This window comes from Zosterops lateralis, assembly GCF_965231275.1.
Source record: "Zosterops lateralis genome assembly, chromosome: Z".
In the NCBI taxonomy this organism is placed as follows: Eukaryota; Metazoa; Chordata; class Aves; order Passeriformes; family Zosteropidae; genus Zosterops; species Zosterops lateralis.
This window is the reverse complement of record NC_139800.1, coordinates 6,400,956-6,423,895: the sequence shown is the minus strand read 5'-3', so window position 1 is coordinate 6,423,895 and position 22,940 is coordinate 6,400,956. Positions and strand designations below refer to the sequence as shown.

The 22,940-nt window shown below is 39.6% G+C and overlaps 1 protein-coding gene across 6 annotated transcripts in view; it reads right to left on the bottom strand.

Annotated features, from left to right (window-relative positions):
- The window catches only part of IQGAP2 (IQ motif containing GTPase activating protein 2), a 130,088-nt gene that overhangs the window by 45,982 nt on the left and 61,166 nt on the right, over positions 1–22,940 (bottom strand). For 2 of the 6 annotated variants that reach the window (XM_083884508.1, XM_083884510.1), the window contains exons 3-9: positions 16,325–16,481; positions 15,094–15,171; positions 13,295–13,371; positions 7,759–7,826; positions 7,286–7,399; positions 2,704–2,885; positions 2,043–2,130 (exon numbers count right to left, since the gene is read on the bottom strand). In XM_083884508.1, coding sequence (XP_083740634.1) covers positions 2,043–2,130; positions 2,704–2,885; positions 7,286–7,399; positions 7,759–7,826; positions 13,295–13,371; positions 15,094–15,171; positions 16,325–16,481 — 764 coding nt within the window. Of the gene's footprint in view, positions 1–724; positions 813–1,318; positions 1,483–2,042; positions 2,131–2,703; positions 2,886–7,285; positions 7,400–7,758; positions 7,827–13,294; positions 13,372–15,093; positions 15,172–16,324; positions 16,482–22,940 lie in introns of all 6 variants that reach the window. The other 4 variants (XM_083884509.1, XM_083884511.1, XM_083884506.1 and 1 more) reach the window with 3 other exon arrangements.

The window sequence follows — 22,940 nt, the reverse complement described above, 5'->3', positions numbered from 1 at the left end:
ATCTGAAACAGGCTAACATTTAAGGTATGAAGTCAAATTTATCTTCTGATGTAAGCTGACCTCACAATATAGCCTTTAAGGCACATTACAAAAGCAATCAGCCTGGATTTCAAAGCATTGAATACAGTACCAGAGACAAAACAGCCATGCTCAGATGCAGTATGAAATGACAGCAGATCAACCAAAGGTTAACTTCCTGGCAAAGAAGTTTCCAGTCAAAAGCAGCAACACATGCACTGCAAATTTAGATCCCCTTTAACTATATTTTTTTACAAACTATAACTTGTGTCATGTGGCATTCTTAACAGATTAGGAATAGGTTAGATTTAGACAATGTGTGTCTAAAAGTGAGAATAATTTTTTTCTGCTGTGTGATTGCAAAATATTCCTCCTTCTTAACTCCACAAGTATGGTCATTGCTCCCAGGTGAGCATTAATACTGCACTGATAAATATTTGTTCAAGCCATCAAGCCATGCATTGCTTTCAGTTTTTTGCCACTGCGCTTACCAGAGGCTCAAATCAGTTAGCTCAATAAGAGTACATCCAATGCAGCACAGGTTGGTGACTTGAAAATTGTGATACTGAGAATAAAGATTACGAGAGTAAAATGCAACATATGGTTTCAGTTTGAGAAACCTTGTTTATGTGCAAGAAATGGTGGACTCAATTATCTTAACATAAGTAAATGGTGATGGGTAAAGAGTATTAAAACAGTTACTCACTAAGCTTGTGAGCCTCAGCTTCCACATTGGCAACACTAACTTCTTTCTGTATTTCACTTTTGTCGAGCATATGTGGAATGCCTGCTATCTAACAGATCAGAAAAACAAGGTTTAATTATGTTTTTGTTTGATGGGAGATAAAGGGATAAAGTCTGGTGACAGTACACTGGGATTTGATTGTACTATCACCTGTGCCTCAAATACAAGGCTCAGTAACAGAACATTAATATTTTCCTGTGATTTTCATCTTACTTAAAATAATAGACTTTCTCCTTAAAACCCAATGGGCATTTTAATTTAATGTTAATGATTCAATATTAATTTTATTTGTAGTCAAGTTATAACTCAATTAGGAAACAAAATATATGGGGCTGCATGTTATATCTTAAATGTTCTTAGTAAATACTCAAGGATATCATGCTCTTTAGAGCAAATGCAGCTCTTTAATGTTGATTAGTACACCAGTTATTCTCAAATCTTTATAAAACTTTTCATAAATGATGCTGAGAGGCAGAGTAAAGACAATTTCTCTCTGGATTAAAACCAGCTAAAAAAGGTGCAAACTGACATGTAGTACATGTTCAGTTCAATTACCTGCATTTTCTGTTCTTTAGAATCACACAATTGCAACAGGTACCATGAGGAATTTTGAGGCAGGACTTCAAGCAGGCTCAGAGCAGGGTGGTTCAAACCTGCCATCAGTGCCTCTTCATCTTGCTGATCAATAGCCTCATTCACTTGGACTAAAGCTATGTGAACTGAAATGAAAACAATGCCTATGAACAGCAAATACAGCTTCCATGGGGAAAAAGAGTCCATTGCTGTCAGCATCTCACTTTTTTGTAAAAGCCAGCTAGGGTGGCAATCTTTATCTAGCAGAGAATTGCCTCTTTCATGTCCAGTCCTACAAAAGGAGTCTCTGGCTCTGTGTGAGCCTGTGTGGAAGCAGTTCAACCACAGCTAAGCAAAAGCTTATGAATGAATTTTGGGTCTATATAGAAGAGGGGGTCAAAATTTACAGTATTCTGCACACAGAAAGAACATAAAGAAACAGAGCAGGCAATAAATGATTTGATTCTGAACTGAGGAATCCTTACAGCAAAAACCACAAACAGAAATTGGCCCCCACCCTCCCCAAGATTAGTAAACAAGGGACAGCATGACAAAACCAGTTGTAGACAGATATTAGCCACTTGTGCATATTTTTCAGTTTCCACAGAAATATTTTTTTTGTTCAGGTGGGCTCAAGTTGTGTTCAGCTGGATCTGTGAGATCACGTATTGTGTGCATACTTCCAGGAGGATCCAGAATAGCTTACTGTTTATTTTATTGATATTGCCTTGAATCTCAGCTTGTGTCAGCAACTCCTCATAGACATCTCTCTCTTCATCAGAAATTGTGCCATTCTAAGAAAACAAAATGGTTGCTAGATCACACAAAACAGTTTTCAGAGAGAAAAGCTATTAGCCAAAGTCATTAAAACTGCATCAGCTGAAGCATTTATTGGATGTATTTGCAAAGTAATTTGTTGACTAAGTGAACTGAGGAAAATAGCACTTTGTCATAGAGATCATTAGCTCTCATGCAAAAGAACACAGTGAATAATTTCACATTAAATATCTGTGGCAAGATTATACTTTATACTCAAAGAAAGGCATTATGGTGTTTACAACTTTCATTTTTTCTAAAGCATTTAATGGAAGAAAACTATTTTAACTATTTTTTAACTATTTAGTCTTCTGGTATATTTAGCCTTTGGGCAAAGTTAGGCTGCATCATAGTCATAGTAATCATATTCTTATAAAATGGCTTTTAGCTTATTGCATTACCATTATTCCTTTTAATTATCTTAAAAGTGGGGGTTTCTTCCTAATTGTACCAATTAAAAAAATTAAGTTAATTTTTAAAACAGTAATGCTACAGCATGACAATAAAACATGAAAAAACACATGTTACTTGGAGTACATATAAAATACAACTACCTTGAGTCTGGCATTTGATCCTTTCTTCCTTTTAGCATCAAAGAGTTCATTCTGGTAGTCCTGTGCCAGCTCCTCATCCACGTTGAGCAGCATTGCATTTGGGTTCCTCAGAGTCACCATGGTTTGCTCAGCTATTCCCTTCTCAACAGCCTCGTTGATTGCTATTACCGCTGCATGCACTAAAATTGAAAGCACAATCCCAAATTTCAGGAAGAAAAAAACAATTGTCAAAGCTGTCACTGCTCCTTCTGATTTATTTGAAAGGAGCATTGAATTTCTGTTCAATAATTCACAGGTCTGAACATTCAGCTCCACGTTTCCTCTGGACTGCAGAACTTGGTGTTTACTCAAAGGTGGCACATCACTATCTGTACCATGTTCACCCTTCCCTCAAATAGGGTTGTGCTGGTTTCAGCTGAGGTTAGAGTTAATTTTCTTCTCAGTGCCTGGTATGGGGCTGTGGTTTGGATTTGTGCTGAACTCAGGGTTGATAACACAGAGATGTTTCTGTCACTGCTGGGCAGGGCTTGCATAGAGCCAAGGTCTTTTCTGCTTTTGGTGCTGCCACACTGGGGAGGGGACTGGGGGTGCCTGGGGGGAGACACAGCCAGGACAGGTGACCCCAACTGACCAAAGGGATGTTCCAGACCATGTGGCACCAGCTCAGTGTATAAAGTGGGGGAAAGAAGGAAGGAAGGAAGTTTGGAGTGATGGAGTTTGTCTTCTCAGGTGACCATCATATGTAATGGGGCCCCTGCTCTCCTGGAGATGGCTGAACACCTGCCTGCCCATGGGAAGCACTGAATTAATTCCTTGGTTTGTTTTGCTTGTGTGCACAGCCTTTGTTTTCCCTATTAAACTGTCTTTTTCCCAACCCATGAGTTCTCCATCTTTCACCCTTCCAATCTTGCTTGGGGAGTGAGTGAGTTGCTGTGTGGGGCTTGGCTGCTGGCTGGGGTTAAACCACGACGTGGTTAATATTTTACTGACAGAAAATAAAACATGAGTTAATAAATGAGGTAAAATGAACTTTATCATTCAAGTCCTATTTAATTTAGAAAGTAATTAGGAATTACCTTCTAAATTAGAAGGTAACATAGGAATTCAAAGTATTTTTGGTAGTTTTTACCTTAAAGCTGTGTGTATCCATATAAAAGTACTGTCTAAACTGAGTAAATCTGAGAGATGCTGCACAAGAATAAGGAAACTGAAGCTCCATTAAACTTGTCCTCTGGAAAAATACTTTTAAGATTCACTCCAGGCAGGATGCAACCCTGCACATCACATTTAAGCCTCCCTAAGATGGTTCTTTGCACATCACAATCTCTATGAACCCCAGGGACATGAGACACTGATGTAATGGTCCCTTCTCCTGTCACTTGCAAGACTACAAGGCAGCAGACTTCAAAGAGAGGCAAAAAAACCCAGCAGGCTTTGCAGGGTCCTCAAAACGTTACTACACAGGAAAAAGGGGAAAAAGGAGTGCCATAGGACTCACTGCAGCCATTGATCAGCTTAAGTGTTAAGCCTTTCCTTTGAGAAAAAAGGAAAACTTCATCTACCAAACAAATGGTCAACTCCAAGAATTTAAGAGTCACAAAAGCTCAAGTTTTTTTCACACAGTAAACTTGCATGAGTGTACAAATTCAGAACCACTTATAGCTGAATTAGGTGTAGAGTAGTAGCTAACACAAGCCTCCTAGTTACTCCCTGAACACATTTGGCCCTAATATTGGTCTAGATGAAGGACTTGCACTAGAGCTGCACTTTATCTGGACCTTCATGCCACAAGGAGACCCCAATGGCTGTGTGGTGGCACATTTATCTCAAATATTTTAAAGACTTTTCTATACAAAATATAAAATTCCTGATAAATGTGTATCTAGGTCATATCCCAAAGGAGGATCATTGCAGCTCCCCATTTATCATCAAGGAGCTTGCCTAGGATTTACTTTTGTGCTACCAAGGAGATGTGTCAAGGGAAAACACAATTACCACCTTTCCTTACTTTGTCAATTCTTACTTTCTATTTTGCTCTTCATGGTTCTGCTAAAGTGGAGAAAATCATGCAGTAAAAAGAAGTTGTTTGGATTAACTTTAACTGATGGTTCTAAATATCAGAGTCTGAAAGACTTCAGCTTCTCTTAGTTTATGAAAGAAAGCAAACATGCTTCAGATTTGAGGTTTCAGAAAAAAAAAAAAAAAAAGGAGTGTACAAATTTAGAGAAGTCAGACAAAAGATCATATCACTCAACAGGGGCAAATGGAGGATGAAGTGAAGCTATACACCCTCAGAGATGGCAGCTACTGGAACTTGCACAGCTGTTGATGGGTAATCCTTTGCTTAGCACTGAGTTCATGCCAGAAAGTTGTTCTAAAATTGTTTCACTCTGGCTCAGCACAATACAGCTGGGCAGTACAAGCAGCATGGTGGAGGAGATACAAGCAGAGAAGCACACTGGTTTAATTTGTCATCAAACTTTGTGAAAAGACAAAGTTCACACTGAACATGAGGAAAAGGCTTTTCATTGAGAGGGCAGCAAGTCCCTGGAACAGGCTCCCCAGGGAAATGGTCACAGCATCAAACCTGACAGAATTCAAAGAGCATCTGGACAATACTCTTATCTGTATGGTTTAGCTTTAGGTAACCCTGTGAGGATCAGGAACTTGGACTCAATTGTCCATAGTCCCACTTGAGGCATTCTGAGATTCTGTGTACATCCATATTCACTCCAAAGGACTAAGAAAACTGTTCATAGACAAATAAATTATATTCTCATATATGCTCATATAACAGAACACACAGGAAGGATGTTTTCTCTTCCACAGCTGTGCAAGAGGTTTCACTTACCTAAATGGAACTAGCAAAAAGCAGTCAAAAGATAGGTTCAAGATTAGGAGGGAATCAAAGAGATATTGGTAGATGTGAGCCCACCTACCAAGAGAAACAGTGATATTGGATTTGAAAGAGCAGGCTGGAAACATGGAGTGGTTTCCTTGCAGAAAAAGCCCCCTGTGAAAGCACTTCAACTAATTCTTTCCATGCTGATTTATACTATTGCTGGCAGCAGAGTAAGAGTCATCAGCAGTTGTTCCACTTTCATATCTCCTTTTTGCACACTCCACTTAGGAAGAAGGATGGTAGACCCCTTCCTTTGGCAGGATCTCCATTATCCAACCTCACCAGCGTGTGAGGGTTCCCACAGCAGATGTTTCCTGTCGTGGGGCAGAGCATGTCATCTACAGCACAATCCTTGCTCAGAGAGACAGAACCAGCATCAGGAAACCCTGCTTTTCTAAGACTGAAAACACTTCAGAAGTCATAGGAAGCCCTGCACAGTGTAATAAGCTTTTAGTAAAGGATGTTTGAGCCCTTTCATCTTCAGGGGAGGAAGCTCCCAGAAAAAGTGCTTGGTAGTCACTAAATATCTAAAAATCTGCTAAAAATCTCCTGCCACTTCAAAAGGCAGCCTTTTAAGACCTAGCTTTAGTGAAGATGCACATATTAAGCAGGCTTCAAAATGTGCAACACAGACAATGGGAATCAACATCAAGTGTGTTTTAAGTTAGGCTCTGAAAATTTCAGCACACCAAGAAATATCATGAATCAGCTTGCCACTTTGCAAGGTTGAATAGAGTAGCAAAGGCAATCCTTCTGTTCTTGAGTTTATCCTTCTGAAACGAAAAAGACCAGGATCTTAAAATAACTAGAACTCAAGTGTTGATTTAAGTGGACACACTTGATTTCATATAACTTAAATGAAAGTTGTGGTGGGTTTTTTGGTTGTTTTGTTTTGTGGGTTGTTTTTTTTTTTGTTTGTTTGGGTTTCTTTTTTTTTGTGTGTGTGTGTGTGTGTGATGTATCACTTCATTTCACCAAAAAAAAAAAAAAAAAAAAAAAAAAAAAGACGTGGTATAGAGAAAAACACCCAGAAACAAGAAACAAATAGGCATGAGCAGCAGAAGAAACACTTAATTCCGTATTTGAATGATTTGAATGTAAGCTGTTCAAGACAGACTCAAAAGAACCCTAACTGTGCAGCAGGACCTGCCCTCCAGCAGGGTTCTACCATGCAATGGGTCACACAGATTGAGAGCTACCCATGGAGGCAAGTTCCAAATAACACCACACGTGAGACAGTCATGGGTCTGGAACAATGACTTCTCCTCACAGCAACCTGTGGGGGCCTTTTAGGAAAACTGCAAAAGGCAAAAGATAAAAGAGGAGGCACAGAGAAGCTGACTTCATCTTACTCATATGGTGCAGAGGCATGCACAGAAGTCAATTCATTATTGTAGAGCAGCACTACCTAGCAAAACATTAAACCCAATCAAAATATTGTGAGAAATCTTTGCTTCTGCAAAGCACTTCCTATGGGTCAATGGAGATACCAAAAAACTCAGACTGCAAATTCTGAAGAGGCCTTGGTACCAATGAAGCAATGTGGTAGTGAGAACTTGTTTACTTTTCTTTCTGGCTCATAAGAGGTGGCAAACTAACTAAATGAGAACACAGAAAATATTTTTTAATCATTCTGTCAAAGCATTTGGTAGAAAAGAGAGCAAGAGTCACACTTACAGGCAGCTTCGTCCACTGATAATTCACTGGCCAGAATCCCACCAATTTTACTAAAAGATGGCATCTGTATACCATATTTCTCCAGCTCCTTTCGCATGTTGCTGATTTCTTCCTCTGTTCAGAGAAAAACCAAAAAAAATTCTTATCAGAACAAAAGCATAACAATTTCACTATGAATAACCATGCCTACAAAAATGTTTCTGAAAGTGCTTCTGGCCAGGGCTTCTGAGCAATTTTCCTCCCCATTTTGAAGGACTTTAAGATATGAGAAGCATTCAACTAAAACTCCCTCCCTCCTGTCCTTCCAAGACCAACCATCATTAAAAACAGCAGCCTCCCACCCGTTTAATTTTTATCAGTGTTTGTAACAATGTCGTTGGAGGAGAAAGGCCATAATAGAAAATATGTACAATGTTAGCAGATTTTCAGTGTAAAAAAAAATCTAACATACTATTAGATAAGCATCTTTTTACCTGTGAAGTCTACTTTTCCCAGAAGATCCTGGATCTGTGGGGCTAGTCCTAGTTTGAAGAGATATAAACTGCAAAGAAGAAAATTAGGCTTTAGAATTCTGCATGTGGTTGAGCTGTTTGCTTTCTGTACAAGAGAAAAGCACTTTTATGAAGCTTGTCCTTTAACCCTTGACATACGTGTACCAATATAGAAAAAAATTGACACTACAATTTTATTTGTACTGTATTTTTAAGTCTTACGAAAAGAAAAATATTTTACTTCCAAGAAGCATCTCTAAGAGTATCAGTGTCTCTCAGGTCACATGGGATGTATAAACAAGTAGGAAACCTCAGTGAAAAATAGGTAAAGAAATGCAAAAGCTAGTACTGGGGCAACATCAAGATCTGAGAGCATTTTAGCACAGCTTATAGCTTTGGATCTATGTTCTGGTTTGACTTGCATTAATTACATCCCTGTAATTACTAACAGAAGAACATATAAATCAGTGACACCTTTCTTACTAAGGGTAGAGGAACAAGGACCTGTAAGTCCATCCAACAACATGTCAAAATATTTGTGTCATTAGCTATTTTACTCTTGGAAAATAAAGAAAGTTGATTTAATGTCTTATCCAAGAACTAATACTTTTATTTCAATATAGCATGAAAAATACCTTCACTCATTTCTAGTGCTTTGTGGTGGTATCTGAAAGAAAACAGCTGAATGCATACATATTTTCTCAGTAGTTTCCAAACACAAGGCATGTATTTATCTACAAAAGACTGATGTTTCTATAATTTATCAGAGAAATTCAATAAACAAGTGAGTTAAGCAAGAAAGAATAAAAAAAGATAGGTTTTTAAAACAATACTTAAACAACACATTCCTCCAAAAGGATTGTTTTCCACCTCTTTTCAAACTTACTTCACCCCAACATCATTCATTGCATATGTGGTTTGGGGTTTAGGGGTTTTGTTTCTAGAGAAGCATATTTCCCTTTTGCGTTTTGTTGTAGAGGGGATTTTTTGCTACTAGCAAATTATGGGATGAGATTTCAAAACGTGTATCTGTAGCTGTTTTATGTATTTAAGAGCACATGGAATTAGCATTTATCTTCCATGCTGCCACAGCTACTCCTGCCCCCATCTGGATGGACACAACAAAGGATCTCATGCCTCCACAGCCTCTCAAAAGCATTAATATTTCAAATCTGTCTAAAATGCAAATTAGCCTTTTTAGGGGAAAGAAAAGGCACATAGATTTTACAAGATTATAGTAACGAACCAGGTTCCTCTGTTACCATAGTCTGCCTCCCAGTCTTTCTGGGTAAAGAGAGATTTTGCTCCAAGTTTGAGACAAGGACACAATTCTGTCTGAAATGCTGGGTGTCATACAAACAGTTATGGAAATCAGCAGCTGCCTGTGCTGCCTGTTCTTTTTTGCATCACCACAATAAATAGATAGAAGAAGAAAGAGTGCTATGAACATTAAAGAATTTTTTTTTTTTGCTGTTCAGCACTTCCAGAAGGATGTTGAACCATGAGTGGTATTTCCTATACTCCTTTGTTTGGATAAACTTAGTAACCACCAGATGGTGCTGAAAATGTTCTTCGGGTCTTGCAGGGAGCACAAAGACACCTCTCTGAGTTAACATATAATTCCACTTGAAATGAAACAGCTTGCTTAATGCTTTTGTCATGTAACTTGAACCTCAGAAAACACACTAAGTCAAAAGCAGGGGGCCTTGTGGTTAAGAAAACTGAATTGAAGGCATCAGAAACAAGGGAAAAACATAGGAGAAAGAGCAGTTCTTCAGTGAAACTCCTTTCAGTAGAAAGCATCATCCACACAAAACTGTATCTCATATCAGGGAGATGTTCCCAGGACTTGTTTTATGCTTAGCTCATGTATAAACATTCCGTGAAAAACAGATCTGAAAATAGCATGTTTTTTCTTTCATGGCATGCTTGTTATTCTGCTGCTTCCTAGGAAAACAATGTTTTGAAGCTGTCCAGCTTCTAGAGGGAAAGTTTATCTAGGATATAGCAGTGATCTTCTTGCAAAGATAATTTGAAAACTAAATTTTTTCAGGGTGTTGGGGGTTAGATTTGCTTTTTTTTTATTTATAGATTTTTTTCCCCGAAGTTGCTGAGAAACTAACTACTGGGTACTTATGGGTACTTAAGCAGGAAACAGAAGAAGCAGCCAGAGGAGAGGAGTGTAACACCTGGGTACACTTTTGTCTCTGGGAGTTTTCCCTCAGAGGAGGAAGATGCTGTGAGTTTTGGGGGTAGGTAAAGGACTCCTGGCTACACTTCTTTTGTCTCTGGGAGTTTTGTTTTCTCTCAGAGGGGGAAGATACATCAAGTTTTGGGGGCAGGTAAAGGATGGGGCTGTGGCAGCTGCTCTCCTTCGCTCTCGGCATTGGAGGGAGCACAGTCAAGCTGTTCTTACTGCGGGGAGAATTCACTGTCATCACTGGAGCCCAGTCCTAGGGACCTACCACCATCTGCTTGTGTCACCAGGAATTCTGAGCTTGCTTTTTCCTGCCCTGCAGGAGCCGCTGTCCCACCCCTGCTGTTTCTTGGGCACCGCTCTGGGTCTTTGCCTGCTGTAGCCCTGCACCCCCTGCCCTGCCAGGACATCCCCCTGCAGCTCCAGCTGCCACTGTGGAGCTTCTGCTACATCTCATCCATCCCCCAGCCCGGGGTTTCTGCTCAGAGTCCTGAGGATCAGACTGCCCCAGGTTTTTGTGAAGCAAAGCCTCTCCTCCATCCCTTCCTGTCTTGGCCGGGCTGTCACAAGGCTCCAGGTTCTGTTTAGTTGTTAATACTGCAGTTGTCATTTTGTTTGCCTTGTTATACATACTAGTAAAGAACTGTTATTATTCCTATCCCTATACTGTTGCCTGAGAGCCCCTTAACTTCAAAATTATAATAATTCAGAGGGAGGGGGTTTACATCTCCATTCCAAGGGAGGCTCCAGCTTTCCCTGGCAGACACTTGTCTTTCAAACTAAGATACAAGGGAAAAATATCACCAAACACTGCTATTTATGAAGAAGAATTACTGTTAGTATCTTAATTTAAATGAAGCTGTTCTTAACCTCATTTAGTGCAGGAACAAACCCGAATCTGCTTTCACAAAAAAAAAAAACCAAACCAAAACAAAAAAAAAAAACCACCCTGACACATGTAATGGATTGTATGACTTTGTATTCCTCAGGTCGGAATCAGAAGTTCCAGTTCTGGTTCTACCACTAATTTGTTCCTGGCCTTTGTCCCAGTCAATACTTTAGGTATTGATGTTCCAGTGAGAGAAAAGCAAGAGGTAAGTACATTAAACAGGAATAAAATAAGAAATTGTTTGCTAAGTCACTCCTTCCTGGCCATAGCACTGTTTTATTTGACAGCACAAGTCACCCCACATGCTTTAAGTGCAATGGTCTTAATTTCAGACTTGAATCAGGACACATCCTAAAACTATATTTAAACCATCATGCTCAGAGTAACCATCTATTTTCACATCTTCTAGCAGCAAAAGATCAGCAAAACAATAAACTGGCACTGACTTTCCATGCAAAATGTTATTATTTCAGATGTCAAAAATACATTTTGGATACAGCTCAGCATTCCTCTGGTGCCAATCCACCTGGGAGCACTGCTGGCCAAGCAAAGCACCCTCTGCTTAATTCTGCTCTTTCCCAAATAGCTTTCAAGGTAGCTTGCATGCCATTCAACACTGAGATTGAAGCTTGATTTGAAAGACTTCTGTGAAGGACTTCTGGCATGCATTTTAGGAAAAGGTATGGAAATAAATAAAGCTCAATCATTGTTTCTTCTATTCTTACATCCTGTACAGGATGAGGCACAGGGGCCTACAATCTCATGAGAAAGCATCATAAATAAAAACATTCCAGGCTTATTCCATGTCAGTCTGGCATGACACATTTGATATAAAGTCCATTTCTAGAATAATAGCATTAAAAATACCCCCCAAAAATGTACTGATTACAGAGGTACAGAGTTAGAGATTCATGTTGATATTCATCAAGAAAAAGTAATTTAAGTAGGACAAACTTGGAAGTAAAAGCTGAGACAACACAGACTAAATGTGGTACTGCATAAATCCTGGGCCATGCCAATAGGGGAAAGGAAAATTTCTACCATGGGTCAATGCATTGTAAACCTCATTCAGGATAAGCATTGTTGCCATTGCAATGATAAAGCAGTTATTAAGAAGATATTTGATGGAGTGTTGCTTACATAGCGTAATGTCCTATATACATGAGGGAGCAAATATTAGAAAAATTAAATGTTCTTGCACCTCCTGCAGGGCAGGAAAAATGTTTGAGCTGGCCCATAACAGAGCTGGGGGGGTGGGGGGCACAGAGCCCACTGAGCCAGCCTGAGTGAGGTTACAGCCCCACACCTCCTCCTTAGGAAATGGCTCCAAACTTACACAACACTCACTGTCAGAACAAACTGCACTACCAAGTTACAGGCAAGAACCACCCTCAAACAGCCCTGGTGTCACTCCCCAGGTAATTTTACACCAAGTACAATAATTTTGAGGGGCAACTCTTGTCAAAGATGACAAAAAATATAGTGGGCTGTCAACTATGAACACCTGGCATGTTAATACAGTGAACTTCAGTGGTAAGTCCTGGCTATTGGGGGTGAGTGCACATCCCAGAATGCAAGAGTGGGCAACAATTTCAAGGATTAGCCCTAAAAAATGTCAATAAATCTTGTATTGAATAGTTTCTGTCTGATAGCCTTGGAGCTGCTGATGTGCTTTTGAACACCATTAGAAACAGAGAAGAAAGTTTGGGGTGCAAGTTAATTATGTTCTCTGAAAGATTGGTTCCAAAAAAAAATTGAAAGAGAAAGGTCTCAATATGCAGGAAATTAACTAGAAGAGCCACGGGAGGGTGGAGCTGTGTGCCAACAACAGTGTCCCTCACACCAGGGACAGCACAGGGCAGATGTTTTTGTGCTAAACATCAAGAAAATCCTTAAGGCAGAACATGAAAAAAAATTAATCATTTCTTTCAACGGTGTAGTCAAACCCTCACTGACTTTTAATGTAAAGTCAAGTTACTCACAATTTTGAAATCTTTGAGAATGTATCATTTTTACATTAATTGCCACAGAACACAGAAATTAATTGCATTAGTTTGGGGACAGAAATATGTCAGTTCATCATTATTTCCATTCTGATCAGCATGTCTGCTCCATGATTTGTACTAATGTCTTGCTAAATTTCTGTTAATTTGTTTGATTTCTGTTGAAGTATGTATTTTGAAATTGTATGTTCATTTTGCAAGGGGGTATTGAGAGAGGGATGTGCGTGCTAAACTCAGTAATCCTTAATATCTGTTTTTAAAATTATTTGGCCAATAAACCTGAAAAAGCTCAACTTTTGTCTCCAACTTAAAACTAATGAGCCTGTAAATTCTGACAGATTTTGATATACTGGTTGTCCTAAAGCCATTTCAAGACTTACACTCCTAACTTTGGCAGTTACTATAACTTTTATTCCTGTCAGCAGTTACCTTAGAGCATGAATGCAATATATCATCCTAGGGATGTTTTTCCTGTCATAGACATCCGTAGTCTCTGGATAAAAGATCTAAAAAGCAAAGAGCACACAGTTAAATGAGAATGATTACTGAACAGAAACCTTTACTCTGCAACCCATACCTTAAATTTACAGAATTTCAGCTGTTACCTTTATATAGCTATGAGTCACATCTCTTCTTATGTTATTTTAACTTTATCAGTAGTTTTCATAAAGCAGGGCTTAATAAAGCATAAAAGCTACTTAATAAGGGGAGGAAAAAGGAAGATAAGCAGGCAGCATTTCAACAAGATTTTTAGAAAATGTCCTTTGGCATAAGCTCATCCAGTAGTGCTTGTCCTCTACAGACACCCAAAACCTGGAATGCAGTTACAATTTGCAAAGCCTCATTACAAACCAAACCTATCAAGTATGGTTTAAAAATGCATAATTCTAATTGCCAGCACCCCTAACTCTGTGAATACATCATTTACAAAGGAAGATATTTAGAGGGAGGAATATTAAGCAATTTAGCCAAGAAGTCACATCATAAGTTCCAGTTCTGGTTCTACCACTAATTTGTTCCTGGCCTTGGTCCCAGTCACTAAACACTGTTTCTCCACAAAAAAATATAATAAAAAGGCTTAGTTAACCGTGAGAGTTGGCAGCATGCTTCCAGCCCAGGCTGGTCACTCACGGCTGCACTGTCCCATGGTTAATAGGACCAGACTGAGTAAGTCAGGAGCACAGTGCCCTCTTCATCATTTGCTCAAAACAGCTTTGTGAGGGAGAATTAGGAAAGCTTTTGGCCATGACCATCCTCTGCAACAGAAACGCAATCTTTCAGAGGAGTGATGGCAGGGTGGAAATCAGCCAGCTGACCAGAGGGCTGAAGGACTCAGCTGGGGAAAAAAAAAAAAAAAAAAAAAAAAAAGAAGCCTGACCTGGAAAGGGCAGGACCCCTTCCCCTCTCTTTGGCATTTCTGATGGCAGTCATGAATGCCCTTTTCTGGTTATAGGCACCTGCAGTGAGTTTGCCTAAGCAGCCGACCATTAGTCCATTTAACCTTTGAAGCAGCATCCCCACTGTGTCTGACCACAGTGCCTCAGGCAGCCCTGGGGGAGGAACTGCTCACCTCAGCCTGTGAGTGGCTGCCAGAATGCATAAAAAAGCAGTGTAGGTGTTTGCACACAGCCCTTTCTTAAAGGATTTTCATCCAAAATAGACTCACTGGTGCCCAGAAACAGCAGCAGAGGGGGAAGATGAGAAGCGAAGACCCGCAAGGAGGAAGGTAAATATAAGAGGTGACCCAAGAAAGCAGCTGGTGGAAGAAGAGCAGCAGCACAGTCACGTGGATGCACTGAAGGGTGCAAGAACAGTCTGGAAACAGGGTAGAGGCAGAGAAACTGGGACGTACAGTAAGAGGAAGAGGCAGCAAGAGGCACGATGTGAAGAGGTAACCTAAAGGAAGCAAATATTTAAGTTTTCTGTTTTAAACCATATTCCTTTCAGGCCTCCTCCCCCCAGAGACTGCATTAGCAGTGAGATATCAAGTGTCTGAGCTAGCTCAAGCAGTGCTAGTGTCCCTGCCTCAGCCTACACACACCAGTAGCAGCAACACAGGATTGACTCTCCCACTGCTCTCCACATTACCTTCTCCTCAGATTTGGTTTTTGAATTCTCCCTTCCCTATAGACTTACTGTAAGGAACTGTTTATGCTCAAGCAGATGAAAGGGGATCTCAGTGAGACAATAATTTGAGACAATTTCTTAGCTGAAATTTAAAGTCTTACCTTAGGCAGACCAATGGACTCCATCGCTCTTAACCACTGCACAGTGTTGTCAGTGTGCCGAAAATGAAGGCCAGACCTCTGTAGGAAACACAGAAGATTATGGAAGTCACATTAAGCAAATTCTCTACTTATTGATCCTCCTGTTGTTTCCCAGTTTTATATCCTGAAGTTGAGTTCACAGAATTTTCCCTTATTTGAACCCAGAGACCAAAGTGTAACAGCCTCAATTTTGCTAATGAGGCATCCTAACACATCAACAGCCCCATGCTGTGTTCAGCTCATTCTTTCATGTTACATAAGCCAGATTTGTACCCATCAGGGTGGACTGTGATTGAAGCAGGAATGTGTACAGTCCTTCAGTATTCTTTGGGAGTAGAGGCTGGATGTCAAAGACAATGAACCAAAACACAGAATTAGTAACACTGCTCAGCACTATCATGAAGAACAGATAAGGAAGTCTTGGAACTGTTCAGTTATACCTGAATACCTGACCTGACCCTCCCTAAAGCTTATGCAAGCAGCATAAGAATCAAGTGGGAAAGTATTTTTTATTTTATTTTCAATGTTATTTTTAGGGTAAAGAGAAAAGCTAATCTCTCAAGTTTTGGAGATTTTCAAGAGAAATATTTAAATGTAACTGGAATTCCTAACCATAAACTTTTTCTGCCTCCTCTACATGTTGAAATAATGCATTCCATAGTGGGACTACTGTACATGAGTGTATATATTTCTGTATTATCAAGGTCCTTGGAGCTAAGAAAAGCCTGCAGAGGGAACAAGCTAAGCTCACTTATTGGTAGCTTGGTTTTTTTGCTTCTTGTTAAAGTTGATAAAATAAACATAGAGATCTAATGAAGTGAATTTCAAATATGCTTCCGTACAAAATGAAGAAGGCTTGAAATAGTTATCAAATTGGTTTTGTCTTCTATTCCTAATGAGAAATAGCTTTATAAGTTGCAAACCTCATGTTCTACTTGGAGACAGAAGTGTAATTTGTGCAGCTTTAAAAAGCAAGCAAGACCAAAACATTTTTTCTAAAGGTATTTTAAAGGTAGAATATTTCTAACTTATTATACAGACTTTTTACAGCTGTGCATCTTCCATTTAGTCCCTACAGCCTTAAAAGAAAGATACAGAAAGCTAACCATCCATGCTTGGGAATCTTTAAGAGCTGGAAGGCAAACATTACTGGGTTTTGTCATCCTGGTGAGAGAACTGAGAAAGTTATTACCTTGTACCGTGCCTGCTCCACATCATAGATCTTTTTGTCTGACACCACATCAGGTGCAAAGAATTTTGCAAGCTTGGCAAGGTAAACACCATTTCTTAAGCCTTCTTCCAGTTCCGTGGTTGGGGGCAGCTCCTCGTCCAAGCAGACCTCCATCCATCTACAGAGACATTTGAGAAACATTGCAGCTTTTCATCATACTTTACATGTCACCACCACAATGTAATTATAACAGAGAAGGACAAGGGCTAAGGAGAAAATTCTCATGTTCATTCACATGGCATATCAAAATGATTAGAGGGTCATATCTGTGACTGTAACCCATCAACAAGCAAACAGGATGCTTTGAAGTATTCACACCCCAAGGGGTCTAACTCAAATCTTTTGAACAGTACTAGGCTTTTGAATAAACAGCAATTTGAGCTGAAAACTAAAAGAAAATGCAGAGTGTTGTGTATTACTGATGTTTGCATTTAATAAAACCTCTGATTTCTATTCCAGTGCTGAATCTCATGAGCACCAAGGGCAGCAGTGTTCTGGGTGAGGAGGGTTCCTGTAGCCAGTGTGCTGTGCAGCACAACCTCACAGCCCAGCCCAGTGCAGAGCATTCCTGCAGATTATCCTCCTCTTTCATGGGAGATCTCCACTGTCACCCAAGAAATGTGGTACGGGTACTGGAAAGACGAGTGAGGGCTTTGTGGAAAAGCTCAAGGTAATTGACACATTTGAGGTCTGGCTGGCAGTAAGTAGGTTGAAACATAGCTCCTTCTTGGTGACAGTGACTAAACCCTGCAAGGTGCTAAACTAGTTATGCATTTGAGACTTAAGGTGTAATAGACATGGTACTGGACAGAAAACTATGATAATTGAACACATAACCAGTTCAGAAGGCAAATAACAGACATAAAACCATATTATCCAGTATGTTTATATTGCGCAGCCAAGAGAAATTGTTTCCAACAAAGATTAGTGTCTTAATCACTGGACCAGAAGTTCCTTACATTGGTGGTCTAAGGGTTTTGGCCCTGTGATATTATTCTTCTTTCCAGCAGCTAAATCACATTACAAGAGCTTTAAATCTGCTTAGTTCTTCACAGTAATTTTTTTTTTTTTTTTTGCTTAGTCAAACTCCTGTGCTTTTAGGATATTAATATCAACACAAATGAGAAAGCTGAAGAGCAAGAATAAAGTTGAAGACTTCAGTTCACTTTGCTTACTGTCACTAAGGCAATGTCACTGTAAGCAATACAGCTTTACAAATCTAACATCACCTCCATAGGGGTGACTTCAGAAACCAGAAATCTTGGATCCAGGTTGAAAGTGAGCCAGTTTTCACTCCACCATGTAGAAGAAGAAAGCTCACTACATAATTTTGTTTCACATCAAAACTCCAGACTAACGTTCTACTCCATTCCACTTTTGGATTTGTTACAGGACATACAAAAGTTGTTTCACTGAAGCACAGACTACCCAAACAGCTCTTTGGGAAACTGACACCCATAAATCCAACACAATATCACAGAAAACTGCACCGAGCGAGTGTCATTAGGAGAACTGTATTCTGCAGTATAAAAGCTGCTTTAGAGAGGAGAATAGTATTCCTGATGAGTTTCCCAGCTTTATCCCCCACTGCATGTTCACGTGTTGTGGGTCCATGCCAAGGGTCCCAAAATGGCATTTTTTAAACTAAATAGATTTATACACTAAGACATCACACTCGGCTTCTCCAAAAAAGACAAGGAAGAATTTGCAAAGAAAGTGTACTTCTAGGCAAATATTTTTTTTTACCTGAGCCACTTAGCTTTTCCTTTAGAATTTATTTTCTAGAATGTGTCTTCTAGAAAAAGAACTGTATGCATAAGCATCAGGAGCCTGCTGAACTACAGCAGGTATTTACCATGAGCCACAGCTGACTCTGCTGTTCGATGGACCATCCCCAGAGATATGAACTGTGTGCCCAGAGCAGCATTTTGTACCTTGCACTGAGTTCTTTGCAGTTCTAATTCTCAGTTTTCTTGTAAAAGGATTTTTCTAACATCTTAAGTCCAGGGCACCAATAAGGTACTGCATTGGAACTGTTTTTGAAGAAGATACGCACATGTGCCCACCTGAAATTTTTTCCTTCCAGTAAAAAAAATTTACTACTTTATGGTTCTTCGGAGCTTAATAAACTTAAGAAAGCTTAATAAAAAAACTTAATAAAAAATCTTAATAAAATCTTAAATATCAGAAACTTAGTAAAAAAATCATACAGAACTTCAGAAAACCCAAAATGCACATTGCAACACTACTTATATATAAAACTGAGTAATTCCTTGAGCTCTAAATAAGACACTAATCCAAACTGAAAGCTACTCCTCAGCTTTTCAAACCTCTTGTAATTCAACAACAGTAAAATTGTTGTGGGGTTGTTTTTTGTTTTTGTTTTTGTTTATTCCCAGCATAGTAATAAGCCTTTAAAATTAATCTGGAACCCTCCTGTTCTGGTTAGGGAGGCTACTGTGTCTAACAGGTAAATGCAGTACCCCAAGGAACAAACAGGAAACAGTATGAGGATGCAAAGAAACCAGAAAGAAGAAAAAAGGAAATGTAGAATATACAACTGTCAACCCCAAAAGTCCAGATAAGAGAATAAGTATTTTTTGAGAAGGAGAAATTTAGTAACTCAGTGGAAAAAAGAGGGGGAAAACTAGAGAGAACTAAGTAGAGCCGACCTGAAAGATGCAAAGTTTCTTTTCCTTTATAGCCAAAAAACTTTAAGTTATATCTACTCTAGAAAAAATTAGGGGTCTGCAACAGGGCAACTAACAGCATTTGGTAATCAGTGTCCCAGACTGAGAACACAGCTACAGCTGTATTACGTGTAAGATATGTTTTACTAATGTCTGGAAGTTGCAGAACTTCACTACAACAAGATCTACTGTGAAAGGATTTACTGTGTTTTGCACATGTTTAATCAGAGGAAGGAAAAACCTCAGGATTTTAATTAAATCCTGCTAGTATACAAACAACTCTGTAACTTAGTTATGCAAACAGCTGGAAGGTGCTGTAAGTATTCTGCAGAGCCTTCTCTTCTCCAGGCTGAACAACGCCAGCTCTCTCAGCCCGTCCCCACAGAAGAGATGCTACAGCCCCGTGATCAGTTTTCCAACCCTCTTCTGGAACCTTCTGGAGTAAGTCACATCTTTCCTGTGCTGGGCCTCCAGAACTGGTGCAGCCCTGCAGGGGGGTCTCAGCAGAGCAGAGCAGAGGAGCAGGATCCCCTCCCTGGCCCTGCTGCCCACACTGCTCTGGATGCAGCCCAGGACACGTTTGGCTCTCTGGGCTGTCAGTGCCCATGGCTGGGTCATGGTGAGGTTCCTGTCAACCAGCATATCTATGGCACTTTTCTCCCCAGTTCTTCTTGTAATCACAGAAGTTTTGTTCCCTTTACACCAATTCAGCTAAAAGGCAATTGTGGTTTTAAACAGAAAGAGCCATTACTTCCAGCCTTGTGAGGTTCTGCTTTTAAAAACATGGTTTGGTGAGTTTATGAAGGTTATTTTGTGACATAGTACAGTCAGCAGGAGCAGACCAGACTGAGAAAACCAGAAATGCTTCTACTTTCGTTTCATTAAGTGAAATAGGGAATATCCACATGACAGTAAGGATTTATAGATACCTTTGGAGGAATTTATTTTGCTTCAAGGCTAAAGAAGCAGCATTGTTTTTGGCTCACACACTGTTTTCCTGAGCACACAGAACTGCAGCCTCAGCATCACCTTTAAGTCTGTTGCCCAAAAAAAGTAGTTAAAATAGTTGATACAATGATGAGGGGTCTATAGCTCAATCTTAGAAGTATGTTTTCCTTCAGTATGAAGCTTGTAGAGTAAGGCTCTTGCAGCTATCAAATGTGCACATACATTTCTACCATCCTTTTTAAACAATATATTCCCATAAACTGTACTTTTAACAACCTTAACTTACTGACTGAGGTAGGCCATGAAAAACTGATACAATGGTGAACATGATGGTTTATTTGGTCACTCATTTAAGCTAAACTCAAAGCCAGCTTCATGGTGGAGGGACAAAAGTCAGCCTCAGGAAGTAAAGCATACAGCATCACTGAACTTCTGGGTAGCACCATCTAAAATTAACAATCCTACAGAAGTACCCATGCCAGTTATAGTCTTACTGTTTGAATAAAACATGCATAAGCAGGTATTTTCCTAAAGATAGATACTTGGGAATGCTTAAGTACAGCCCACTTTGATTTTCATGATATTGCAGTACTTGCCAACACAGAGACAAAGGATTTGCCTTAGACAAAAAAGCAAACCTAGACCTGATCAATGAAAATATATCTCCAAAACTTAATTTCCAATACAGAGTAATAGAGAGTCAGCCAGGAGTGAGTCTTGAGGTACAATTCCCTTCTGCTTTGCTCAGTTCTGTTTTAACTCTTTACAGTCCATGGCAGAGCTGTTCAGCAGTGAATTTCTGGCAAGGTAATAATAATGACTTCTATGCCAGACTGAAGAGCAGCAAACAGCATGCCACTCACTAGGAGATCCATTTTCCGCATTTGACCATGTAGTGGAACAGATTGCACAGAGAGGTCGTGGAGTCTCCCTTACTGGAGATATTCAAGAGCTGGCTGGACTCAATACTGTGCAATGTGCCCTGGCATGACCCTGCATGAGCAGGGAGGTTGGGCCAGAAAACTGACTGTGCTCCCTCCCAGCTTTAACCATTCTGTCATTCTCTGAAAACAGTGGCAGCAAAATTAGCTCAGACTGCATTTTATAAACTAAAACCCCCTGCTGAATCTCATTCAAAGCAAGGTCAATGGAACTGGAAGCAACAATGCTGCACTATGAACTTAACTAGTTATGAAGTTGTCATTGACAGTCTGTGTGAAGCACATGCACACAAATCAAGTCTGCTATAGATGAGGAAAATGCAGGCAGCACTATAAGAGCATTTGATAATCCCACAAAGAAATGAAAACCAAAGAAATCAATCACATGATTTTACACTGGTGAAGAAAAATAGCTGCTCCATAAGAGAAAACAGGAAAAATATTCATGAATGCCCTGCAACTTCACCTTCATCATCAGAACATAAAATAATAACTGCTGAACAAAGCTTTGGACCCTCCAGAACCATCTCTTTTTGCCAGTTTCCAAACTGCATAGTTATTTGTTCCCAGACCTGAGGTAGAAAGTTAGCACTGCTTTACACTAAGGGTGATAACCAGAATTTCTATGTGATATGTAGACATTTTCTTGGTGAAGAACTGTCTGTAATTTTGCCAGTGTAAATTGAAGTTTTTCTTGAGAACATAAAGCACACACACAGGATCAAGAGACTGGAAATGCTGGTGTCAATGTTCAGCAGAGAAAAGAGGATATGTTGTACAACCCATGCAAAGGCCATCACATTCAGCACACAATTGTGCAGTAAAATTTATACTTTTGCTGCCCTGCCCTGCCCACAAGGTGTAGATCCAAGGGCACCAGGTTTGTACCTTGTGGGAAGCCTTCAAAGAAGAAAGGATGGGACTCCAGAGCCAAAGTTCAGAACACTGCATGCTGCTGTGGAAAACTTGTAGTGAAGACAAGACAAACATAAGTTACCACTCATTTATTACCTCCCTTGCTCACAACCACAGCCTTTCAACCTAGTTCAGCACAAGTTAAACAGACTGCAGACCTAGAGGGTGCATACATTGTGGCCAGCTTGTTCCAAAGAAAAAAAATCTTATTGCTAGAAAATAATAGTAACCACAATGAGACCCAAAGCAAAATGTTAGATTCCAGCTTTAAATGTCTGTGAAGTGGTGGAAGTAGTTTAAGTCAAAACTTTTACTTGGAGATATTCAGAAATATGTAACTGTGAAGCATGTGAACTCATAATTTGGAATTCCACACTGTTATGTCTCTAGTTTCTGAATCTATTCATTTGTTAAGGAATCTCAGCTCTTAAATTTTCATTTGCTTAAAAAAATATAATTTTCTTTTAGTTGGCAACATTCTCTTAAATATTGTTTTACAAAGGAGAATGACAGCAGCCAAAGCAATCTAGGTGCGTTCCTGAGTAGTGGGGTGTTGGTTTGTTTATAATTGTACTATTATAAGTGGTAATGTTGATTTGTTTATAAGGAAAACCTGTAAGTTAACTTTGGAATTTGCCCTCATTATATTGCAAGTTTTACTATGATACATCTCCTAAACCAGAAAACTTAGGAAAAGGTTATTTCACAAAGAACCACAGGCTACTTCCAGCCATTCTATGAAAACAGATACATAAAATTTGAATACCATCACAGCAAAAACTATTAAACTATTTTAAAAGTGCACAGCCTTGGAGGCCTGACTTTGAGGCTGTGGAAAACAGAGTGCTTGGCTGAAAAAACTATTTCTTTCACTCCCTTTTCCCCTCCCTCATGTTCTGGTACATTCCCCAAACCTTTCTTAGTGATGGGAGCCTTAGCTCAAGTCAGAGCTACAGTTCTCTAATGCCAACTTAAGCCTGAAGCCAGACACCCTGGAAACATCAGCTTTTAAATTTGAGGCTCTAGATTTGTACTCCAGAGAGTCTCTACTGCACCTAAAGTGTTACCCATCCTAAGAACTTA